Consider the following 12,303-nt stretch of genomic DNA (forward strand, 5'->3'; position numbering starts at 1 on the left):
ACTAATTATGTCTGGCGATGAGTGTTACATCCCGTACTTCTGTGATTTTGTATATTGTGTAAACGACTTGGTAAGCATGTTTTAAATAATTTTAAAGTCATAATATGATTATATATGATGTTTGGATATAGAATATAAAGTTTTGGAAAAATTGGATTTAAGTTACGAAAAAACCGACTAAGCATTTGCCTTGTAACGAAACGTTTTGAGCAATTAATTTCTTGTCTTATATGAGGTCTTTTGGGGACATAATGTATACTAGATTGAAGGTCTTGGAATGTCATTTCCAACTCTCTTGACCGTTCGTTCATACTACGTCCGGATAAAGAGATATGAGCATCGGAAGAAGGAGATTGAAGGTCTTGGAATGTCATTTCCAACGCTCTTGACCGTTCGTTCATACGACGTCCGGATAAAGAGATATGAGCGTCGGAAGAAGGGCCGGTGAAGGACACAAGTGATTGGCTTTTCAGCCTTACTATAAATAGAAGACTTAGTCTTCTATTTACTCATTTTTCCAGAAAATTCACGAACAAGCAGAGCTTCTATAGCTCTCTAATAAGTTCCTTAGAGTTTTGAAGCAAGTCCATCATCCGCAACTCAAAATCAAGAAGCGAACACATCAACGCGATCCTTACGACATAGGTAAGACTTTGTCGTCCTCCTTTCTCCTTATAACTCGAGTTTTGGAAAGAGTTTCATGGCTAAGCAAGATTTTTACCTCTGTATTTTAGCTATACAAGCATAATAAAGAGTTCATATCATACATACTTACATTAATTATGCTGGGGGATATTGCCCATAACGCCAGCGGGGCCTATTGATTATATGCTGGGGGATGATCACGTCCACAACACACTTCAATAAGAGATATGACACGGTTGTATGCAATAATAATTACCCAACTAGGAGTCGGGGTCGAATCCACTAGGAGTTATGATAGGAGTTAGGAGTATATATTTGAAGTAAGCAAATGGGTTATCTAGATTGTACTTCCACAACACAATTTTGTTTTCTACTTCTACTGTTAATCTAATGGTTGCAAGATAAAGGAAATAGACTAGAGTTAAATATTTTTATGGTTTTTCCAATTGGGTAAAAGGCCTAGGGTTATGACCATAACCTATGTGTTTCCCTAATGGTGTAAAGACGTTAATGCTTGTTTTGTTGATTGGGGTGTATTATAGCTCACAACTCTACATTATCCACTCAATACCTCTCGGTTCGATAGTGTTTTTGCCTAATTTGGCTTTCTCAAGACCAAGTGGGTATCAACCAAAATAGTTGATAAGATCTCAAGTCGGATTATTACTATCTCTAGGTTGAACCCTTTAATTAGGTTAATCAATCTCTCAATTGACCCAATTCCTTGTTAGCTAAGTTATCCTAGACTAGGTCCCTCTTTCTCAAGTAGAGACTAAGTCAAATATGCATGAATCAATGTTTGCAACCATTAATTCTAAAATTGAAGCATGAACTAAGCTAAATAATTAACACCCAATCATAAACAAGTACTAAATTAGATACCCACAAGGTTTACACACTAGGGCTGGGTCACAACCCTAGTAAGAGTGTAACTACTCATAATGAGTTTTGAAGAAAATAAAGAAGAAAGCTAATTAAACTCATAATGGAGGATTAAAATGATGAAATCTAATATAAATATACCAAAATAATGTAAAACTTCCTAAAGTAGTAAAGAAAAATAGCTACAGCAACTTCAGAAGTTCAAAACTGAACCTGATTTTGTGAAAGTCATCTATTTATACAAGGCTGAAAATCTCAAACAAAAATGCCCCTATGGAGGTTCTGCGGCCGCACAATTCCATGTGCAGTCCACAGAGTACTTCGGCTGGCAGGAAGTGGAATTCTGCGGCCGCACATTTCTGAAATGCGGCCGCGAGGCAATCTTCTCCGGCCGCACATTTTTGGACTGCGGCCGCACAATTATTGTGTGGTCCGTAATTCTCAAAGGCTCCTCGACTTGGTCTTTTTGCATACTCTTTGATCTTTGACTCTTAGCCCAGTTCTGTGGCCGCATAATTTATGTGCGGTCCGCATATTGCTGAAAGGTCTGTTACATTTTGTTTCTTGTTTTGCGGCCACAGATGGAATTATGCGGTCCGCAATTTCTTCTGCGGCCGCAGAATTCCTTCTATGGAATTATTGCCATGTGCTTAAGAACACTCCTTTTTGAGTCGAATTTCATCTCGGGAGATCAAACTTCTAGCATTCCTGCAATTTTGCATAATTTCATTAGTTTCCAGAACACAATTCAATACTTTCGGACTAAAACAAAAGCTAAAAAGTGCTAATAAGCAGTCAAACGGCCCACTTATCAACTCCCCCAAACTTAAATCTTTGCTTGTCTTCAAGTAAAAACATTAGTTCTCATCTCCAAAAGTTAAGGGTTATTTAAGCGATTCAAAGGTGAGCCATCCACACATCAGTTGGGACCAATTACCCACATTACTCATGTATTATCAACAAGGCGACAAGTTAAACTTTCATGCACATATAGTTCTAATGTGACATTTGAGCTTAAATAATTGACTTTACTCATCAAGGACTCTTGCTCTATCAGGTAGGTCATCATGGACTCCAAACTCCTCCTTCTCTACTTTCCATTTTCCAGGCTCACTTAAGAAATTTAGCACTCAATTCAAAGATTTTTATAAGGTTCACTCATCTCTCTCAAGATTATTCCACAAGTACGGCTTCAAGTGCCATAGGCTTGCCCCTTATGTAGATCGCCATTAATGTAAGATCACTCGGTTTGAAATCAAGTAGGACTTCTTTTGGGATGTAATGAAGGCTTTTGGATTAGGTTCGGATACAGTATGTGTGAGTGGTTACTCCTTTCCTTAAGCACTCCATCTTTCATTTCTCAATTCACACTTTGCCAATTCTTAGGGGCACTTACTTTTCATTGGGGACTAGAGAGACTTAACATCACCCTTTCTTGATCATTTCATTCTTTTTCTCCCTTTTTTTGATTTCTCCATGTTTAGGATCATGACCTCTTTTTGGATCCATTCAACCCTTCCACTTATTCACTTTTTGCATTTTTCTTTTTGTTCTTTTCTTTTCTTGCCTTCTCTTCTCATAGTGATCATTTCTTTTCTCATTTTGTGCCTTGTTACCCTTTTCAAGTTCCTCGTCTCTCCCCCAAACTTACATTTTAATCCATTTGTTTCACAAGAGTGTTAAGGAAAGCTCGGGTGCCAAGAGAGGGTTACGACCAAATGGGTAAAGGCTTGTAACATGATTGTCAAATGAGAAAGGCTAGAGGCTCAAAGAGGTTGACTCGGGATAATGAGATTGGTTGGCAATAGAAAACTCAAACGGGCCAGGAGAGCATACAATCACTTCTCAAACTAAATAAGACTTAGGATTTAGCCTTGAAACACGTTCGGGGCAAGTTCAAGACTCTTCGCACGGATACTTGGACTAGCAACAATTCATCTCACCCCTCACACAACCGGATTGTTAAAGAGGACAGAGTCGAGGGCCCACAATGAACACATTCAAGGTTAAAGATCACTATGGTCCAATTAAACTACTTGATGATAGCCAAAGTCAATACGAGAGTCACAAAGTCACTAACTAGAGCTATTTCTTAAAAAAACAACACGTGTCTCTAACCATAAGCACGTAGTTAAGTGTGTTGGCACCAATTGAAACATGGTTAACTCTTTAAGCATGACTTAATTAGGTTTTTTTATTCATTACTACTACTATTATTACCTAAACACAAAACAAACTCATTCCCTTAAGAAGGTTGTCACGCCATCCATCGTTGGGACGAGTCACCCGATTCACACAATAACTACCTTTGGAAAGAACTATGGCATTAAGAAAATCAAAGTCTTATTATCTACTAAAACATAAAAAGAAACTACTAAATCAAACAAAGAGGATATTAAATCAAACAAAGAACTAATAAAGAAGCTAATATGCAAAAACTACTGAAGATAGAATGAATATACATAATGAGAGAAAGAGAGAGAATATATACATAATAAGAAAAGAGAAAATAATATCAAGTTATTATAGGACAATTGTCTCAGAATGTATCAACTATAATCAACAAACTCCAGCCCCCCCCCCGGATAAAGATAAGCATTGTCCCCAATGCTTAACAAAATAAGAGTAAAAGAGGGGAGAAAGTGAAGAAACCCCCCTATGGTTCCTTGGACATCTCTGTGTCCCCAACAATGTCACCGCTCGCAGGATTATCCAACTGAATATCATCATCCTCAACTCTGGGTGTGGATGGGTTGGTGAACATCAGATGCACTACCTCAGCAGTATCGACAGTAAGGTCTGGCTCCTCAAACTAGCCAGCTGCTTCCACCGGTGCTGTTGGTGCTGTAGGATCTGGGCCTGAATGGTGTGGGTCAATCAGCATGTAAAATGGAAGATCTCCGGCTGTAGCAAGCCTGGTCACCAGTCTCCGAAGCTTGTCCACTGACTTCTTGCTGGCTTGGGACTTTCTCATCTTCTTTACTTCTCTTCCCAACTCTTTGATCACTGACCCGTGTTGTACCAAGGTAACCATAATAGTGTTATGTCTCTCAAGGAGCTTCTTCAATGTATTTTCAACTGTCGGGGAAAACTGAGGTGCCTGAACAGAAGACTGTGCTGCAACAGTACTGGATAAGTCAGACAGCTTTGCAGTGGCTAGCTGCATCTAGTTATTGAGGCTCACCAATGTTTGGGAGACTCGCAGCGCATAGAATGGGGAATTAGGCATAGGTACCAGATTCAAAGACGAGGTAGGAGCTGTGGCAGGAACAGCAGTAGGGGCTGTGGAGGATGGCTTAAGCATAGCTACAGCACTGGAGGAAGGCTCGGCTGAAGTGGATGGAATATCAACTACCTCAGCAGCTACCGTAGTTGTCTCATCAGACTGGCCTGCGGTGGTAGGAGACTGAACTTTCTTCTTTGGATTGTTCGCATCCATCAGTGAATACCAAGTAAAAGGCTTCTTCGGCCTCACCTTTGTGTCATAATCCCTCGGTTCTACCCTTGCATCTGTGAGACATTCTATAATAGTGTTGGGGTACAAGTAGGACGAGTCATCTTGTCAAGCAATCACTGAGATGTTGATCGACATCACGACACCCACATTGATTGGGTACCAGGCCATAATAGAAGCAAACGGTGGCTATCCATGGAGGTGGTGGCCCCAGTGCTTCTAGAATCTCCGCTAGCCAATGTCGGATTATGTTTCCCAATGCATACTTCTCCAAATATTCCGTTGGCTCAACATCTTCGAAGCCCAAGTACGTGTTCATTGTATGTTGATCAAATCTCACTTTCAAGTTACGTACTTTAGTCACTTTTGTCCCCTTTTGATGTGAGCCACATTTGCATAGAATTCTCGGACCAGATACTCTTTGGCATCCAACACACTTTGAGTGAACCACATCCACCCCTTGCATTCCCTAAACTGTCTCAACACTGCTGGGTTGTACCTCTCCACATCTTTCAATAGAAACTATCGCTTGAGAGTTAATGACCTCACTGGCCACCATGTACGAAAGCTGGTGAAGGCAGCCAAGCTGACAAATCGGTCTTCCCAAACCTCTTTGTTCTTCGACCTTTCAAGGCCGGCAGCTGTAGCATCTCCCCCTCTGCCATCATTGGGGATATCCTAAACTGGTGTAAGCTGTGCCTCAGAGACAGGTGTGGCCGATGGCTCAGAAGCCTGACTAGCACTCTTAAAGTCCTCGGAAGTGCTATGAGATGAGGACGGCTCGTCCTTTAGTTGGTGTCTCCCTTGCGGCATTGATTATATGGTTGGATGCTCCTGAACATGGGCTGATTTTCCCTCTGATGCTTCCCTAGACGGGACATATGAGCTCGTGTCAGAAAGGTCTACACCTCTCCCCTGCCGGTTGTAGCTTTCTTTGCAATTGTCTTTTGTTGGCCAAGGGGTAGGGTACTCTTGCCTCGACCCCTAGAAGGTTCACCCCTCCCTTTAGAAGTGTCGCCTCTGCCTTAGATCGAACCATTGTCTGTATCAAGCAAAGGAGATTGTTAATTGCATTTCAATATTCAGACATACACAGGAGATATGCAAGTATACACTAGAAAACACAATGTGGTTCACAGTTAAAGCATGCTTGCAGGAGAAGGATTTGCGGTCCACACAATTTTCTTGCCGCCGCAGATGAGGCCTTGCGGACCGCACAATTTTGCTTTGCGGCCGCAAACGTGAAGTGTGGTCCATACAATTTCACTTGCGAACGCACATCTAAATCCTAAAAAGTGCCAACTCTCTGATGACAGAGAATTGGCTGATGTGCGACCGCACAATTGAGTCAAAAAGTGTAAACTCTCTGATGACAGTAAAAGGGCTGTTTTGCGGCTACGATAGGAAATCTGCAGTCCGTACGTTTTATATTATGGCCACAGATCCGTTATTTCACTATGTTTCTCGAAAATCGTAATCTACGGGCCGCACAATTTCAGTTGCAACCGCAGAATTCAAAAACTACGAATAGTCAGTTTCTTTTCTATCTACGTTTTGGAATTTTGTGCAAATTTTGACATGGCAACATCATATAGGCATGCAAATATGTTGACCCAGTCCCCATAGAGCATGTATTAGTTAACCCACTACAGATTTACCCCCACATGAATACACAGTTGAATTCTATTGACAAATGGCCTAAAAATGACTAAAAATCTACAAATTAAAAGAAAAACAATTAACAAGAAATTGAAGCATATCAGATGAATGAGTCTGATGAGTGAGTGATCAAAGATGTTGTATGTGTGGACAGATAGATTCACCAAGAAATTGCAAGAAAGTACTGTTTAGTTCTCAAAGAGGGAAAAAACATAACAAATACCCTAATTCCTCTATTTGTATGACTAGGGTAGCTAAGGTGTAGAAGGGCTAGTGCGGCCGCACAATTTCATATGCGGTCCGCACTCTTTTGCCTGGTGACATTTAGTCAGCATCGCATCTGTGGTCCGCAAAATTTTGTGTGCGGCCCCAGATTTCATGTTGCAGCCGCTGATTCCCTTTTGCGGTCGCACATCGAGCTTTTCTCCGACAGACTAAACTTTAGAGAGTTGACACTTTCTACCTTTCATTTGTGTGGTCCACAACCTAACTGTGCGGTCGGAGTACACTTTTGCAGCAGCAACCATAAATGTGTGGTCCGCACAAATCAACTGCGGTCCGCACCTTTTTTCACACTTAGCCACATTTCGTCCACAATTCCTGTAAGTCACACTCAGCCCTGTAGCACACTTCAAATCAAGTTAGAACAAAAATAACACCTATCTACCAAAGAAAAAAGAAAATAAACATAGGTTACCTCCTAAGAAGCGCCTGATTTAGTGTCGCGACACGACGCAGAATACAATTAGTTAAAATGAATGACCGCCACAACGTGGCTATCTCTAACTTTTCCCAAGTAGTGCTTCACCCGGTGACCATTGACTCGGAATACTTCATTGTTTTTGTTCTTCAAGTCCATTTCTCCAAAAGGTATCACACCCACAATTTCAAAAGGACCACTCCATTTAGACTTTAGCTTCCCGGGAAACATCCTCAACCTTGAGTTAAACAATAATACAAGATTGCCCACCTTGAACTCTTTGTTCCAAATGTATTTGTCATGAAGATATTTCATCTTTCCTTTGTACAAGGATGAAGTTTCATAAGCATTGTATCAGAACTCATCCAATTCATTCAAATGTGCAACCCTCAAAGTTAGCGGCTACACCCCAATCAAGATTCAACTTCTTTAGAGCTCACATGGACTTGTGCTCAAGTTCCACTGGAAGGTGACAAGCTTTCCCGAACACCAACCAGTATGGTGACATTCTGATATGTGTTTTGTAAGCCGTCCGATAAGCCTATAGTGCGTCATCAAATTTCTTGGCCCAATCCGTCCGATTAGCATTCACCATTTTGGACAAAATACTCTTTATGACCGCTAGATTGTGGATGATAGGGAGTCGTGACTTTATGAGTTACACCATACTTGCTAAGTAAAGTGTCGAAAGCCTTGTTGCAAAAATGTGACCCTCATCGCTTATAATTGCCCGCGGAGTACCAAACCTTGTGAAAATATTCTTCTTCAAGAATGCCACCACACTTCTCACCTCATTGTTGGGGTAGAGCAACAACCTCAACCCATTTGGAAACATAACCCACCATGACCAAGATGTATGTGTTTCCACAAGAACTCACAAAAGGACCCATGAAGTCAATACCCCACACATCAAAAATATCAATCTCTAAAATGGTAGTGAGAGTTATTTCATTTTTCTTTGAGATTCCACCGGCCCCTTGAAATTCACCGCATCTTTTTACTAGCTCACTAGCATCCTTGTAAAGAGTAGGCCAATAGAAACCGTAACACAACACTTTGGCCGCCGTTCTTACTCCACCATGATGACCACCATATGGCGAAGAATGACAAGCCCCAAGAATCTCACCTTGCTCTTCTTTCGATACACATCTTCTAATCACCCCATCTATACAAATCCGGAAGAGGTATGGTTCAACCCAATAATAATCTTGATAATCCCGTTTGAGCTTCTTCCTTTGGTTTGAAGAGAACTCATCCAGGATGATTCCACACACGAGGAAATTTGCTAGATCCGTGAACCATGGCACCTCTTTCATTGAAATAGCCAAGAGTTGCTCATCGGGGAAAGAGTCATCGATTTCAAGGCCATCATGCGGCCTCCCCTCCTCCTCCAAATGAGACAAGTGATCCGCAACTTGGTTTTCACTCCATTTTATATCTTGGATGTCAATATCAAACTCTTGCAAAAAAAGCACCCATCTCATCAACCGAGCTTTGGAGTCCTTCTTGCTCATAAGATAATGAAGCACCGCATGATCCGTGTGGACAATGACCTTTGCATCCATCAAGTACGGGCAGAACATCTCAATTGCAAACACAATGGCAAGGAGCTCTTTCTCCGTAATGGTGTAGTTGACTTGGCCACTATTTATGGTCTTACTAATATAGTAGACCAGATGAAAAATCTGGTTGATGCATTGCCCTAAAACAGCCCCAACTGCTACGTCACTTGCATCACACATGATTTCAAAAGGGACACTCCAATTTGGAGCAGTGATGATGGGAGTAGTTGTCAACTTGAACTTCAACAATTCAAAAGCTCTCATGCAATCATCATTAAAGTTGAACTTAGCATCTTTCTCAAGAAGCTTGCACAACGGATTCATCACCTTAGAGAAATCTTTGATGAAGCGCCGGTAGAAACCCGCGTAGCCTAAGAAACTCCGCACACCCTTTACCAAAGTTGGAGGTGAAAGTTTAGAAATTACCTCAATCTTTGCCTTGTCAACTTCAATTCCATTCTTTGAGATTTTGTGGCCAAGGATAATGCCTTCCTCGACCATGAAATGACACTTCTCCTAATTGAGCACCAGCCATCGAGAAGTCATCCGTGAAAACTTCAAGGTAGTCCTACAGTATGTCCGTGTAAATAGCCATCATACACCTTTGAAAGTCGCCGGTGCATTGCACAAACCAAATGGCATCCTCTTGAAGGTGAAAGTACCATAAGGACATGCAAAGGTAGTTTTCTCTTTATACTCTGGAGCAATAAGAATTTGGTTGTAGCCCGAATACCCATAAAGAAAGCAATAGAAAGCGGGGCTGTCCAATCTATCAAGCATTTGATCTAAGAAATGAAGTGGAAAATGATCATTCCTTGTAACTTTGTTGAGCTTGCGATATTCCATACACACTCTCACACCTGTCACCGTTCTTGTTGGAATCAACTCATTCTTGTCAATGGTGACCACTGTCATGCCCCCTTCTTTGGGACACATTGAACCGGAGAAGTCTACGAACTATCGGAGATGGGGTATACAACCCCGGTATCCAACAACTTGATAATCTCCTTCTTGACAACTTCTTCCACAGCCTCATTGAGTCTCCTTTGATGTTCAATAGATGGTTTGGTGCTTTTCTCCAAGTTGATCTTATGCATGCAAAATGCGGGGCTTATCTCCCGAATATCCGCCAAAGTCCACCCAATAGCCTTCTTCGTCTTTTATAGCACCGCCAATGTGGAGTCTACCTGCACGTTAGTCAAACAAGAGGAAAGAATAACCAGTAAAGTAGAACAAGGACCAAGCAATTCATACCGAAGATGTGGAGGCAATGGCTTCAACTCCTAGGTAGGAGGCTCCTCAATAGAAGGCTTTGTAGGAGAAGTTGTCATATTTTCGAGATCCAAGGACAATTTTCAGGGTGCATAGTTTTACGACCCCATTCCTTGCAAAGAGTTCACACATTCCATGAAGCCATTCATCTTGTCATCATCAAAGTTGAGCAAGACGGCCTCCAACATATCACCCACATTGATCATAGCACTTGTATCATCAACAATAACACCGTTCACCAAATTCACAAAAGAACACACCTCATTGCTATTCGCTTGCCACATTGACTTACACACCTGGAAAACAACTTTTTCATCACCAACCTGTAATGTAAGTTCTCCAGCTTCAACATCACAAAGAACCTTCCCTGTAGCAAGGAAATGTTTTTCAAGAAAAATCGGCACCTTATAATCAACTTCACAATCTAGAATGACAAAATTTTCCGGAAGAATGAATTTATCATCACGAACCAAGACATCTTCAATCACTCCCAAAGGTCTCTTCATAGTACAATCGGCTATTTACAATATCATAGAGTTGGGTCTTGGTTGCCCAATTCCCAAGGTCTTGAAAACTGAATAGGGCATCAAATTTATACTTGCCCCAAGATCACAAGAGCTTTTGCAAACTCGACACTGCCAATTGTACATGGAATCGTGAAAGCACCGGGATCCTCCAACTTAGGAGCCATTGAATGCACAATTTCAATCACTTGATGAGTGACTTTGATGGTTCCAAAATTCATTGACCGCTTCTTTGTGACAAGATCCTTCATAAACTTTGCATCGCCGAGAATTTGTTCCAAAGCTTCAACTAATGTCACATTGATTGAGAGACTCTTCATCACTTGAATGAACTTCTTGAATTGATTCTCGCCATTTTTCTTGGCAAGTCTTTCAGGGTATGGAGGTGGAGGCTTAGGTAATGGTACTTTAGACTTTTGCACTACCGGCTCCGGTATGTCAATAATGTGATCCCTCGACGGGTTCACCTCCTCCTGGGTCTCTTTCACACTATCATCAATATCAATCTGAACTTCATAATTCGGGACCTATTCTTCTTGTACCACTTACTCATCATCCATAAGTTTCCTTTGACTTGAGGTGGGTGCATTCCCACCTTTTCCACTTCTTGTAGTAACGGCCATGGCATGCCCCGTGTTATTTCCACCCTTTGGGTTTACTACCGTGTCACTTGGTAGTGCTCCCTTTGGATGGGAATTTAGAGCTTGAGATATTTTCCCCATTTGCACTTCTAAGTTGCGGATCAATGTGTTGTGTGAGGCAAGTTGGGCATCCGAATCGGCATGCTTTTCCATTATTTGCTTTAACATATTCTCTGTTACACCCCATAATTTCGTACGTAAATGTGTGTCGTAAGCAAAGTAATGTAAGATAAAAAAATATATCATCTTTAAAAGTATATAAAGTAAGTTATCATGTTACATCGGAGGTTAAAAACATTGAAGATCATGAACAACAAGTACGAAGAAGGTTGGAAAGATCAGAAGCTAAAGGAATTGAAGAAAATAATGGTTCGTCGAATGTCGACAATTTGGGAATGTTATAACACATACCTTTGGGGTAAGACTAGGGTTGTTAACATAATAAGAGGGTTTTGTTATGATTTATTTTAGTTTTATGATAGTCATGTGTTATGTTTTGAAGTCAAGCGAGTTGTGGAACAGAAGTCGATGAAAGTCATCACATGTTACGTTCATAAGTTCTACTGAAATTTGGGTCAATTGTAACTGCGATTTTCTCCCAATATACTTAGCGTTACGGGGTGTTACACCATAAAATTGAAGATCTATGATGTATTTTCTAACGCGTTAAACCGTCTGTCAATACGACATAGTAGTAGAGAGATATATGCATTTTTGCGAGATTGCGTAGACTAGTAGGTGACAAGTAGGTGTGTCGCCTACTTGCTTAAATGAGAGGATTAAATATGCCCAAAAAGGGGCTATTTCGGGTCGACCAAAGATCCCATTTAAGGGATTATCTCCTGCAATATAACACTCATTATATATCACAATAACCAGACATAAACCCCTGCAAATAAATCATCCCAAAAATTGCACACAAACCCTAATTGATTTTCTCTCCTTTTCAAGTTCTAGTTGGAAA

General features: G+C 41.0%; 1 protein-coding gene across 1 annotated transcript; it reads right to left on the bottom strand.

Moving 5' to 3' along the window:
• Window positions 1–10,766: 10,766 nt before the first annotated feature.
• Window positions 10,767–11,420, bottom strand: LOC138895505 (uncharacterized). Its single transcript, XM_070180197.1, has 2 exons — window positions 11,248–11,420; window positions 10,767–11,187 (listed from the first exon to the last, which is right to left on the bottom strand). The coding sequence occupies exons 1-2, from the start codon at window positions 11,418–11,420 to the stop codon at window positions 10,767–10,769; spliced, it is 594 nt and encodes a 197-aa protein (XP_070036298.1).
• Between the last annotated feature and the right edge of the window lie 883 nt (window positions 11,421–12,303).

This window comes from Nicotiana tomentosiformis, chromosome 7 (genome assembly GCF_000390325.3).
Source record: "Nicotiana tomentosiformis chromosome 7, ASM39032v3, whole genome shotgun sequence".
Classification (NCBI taxonomy): domain Eukaryota; kingdom Viridiplantae; phylum Streptophyta; class Magnoliopsida; order Solanales; family Solanaceae; genus Nicotiana; species Nicotiana tomentosiformis.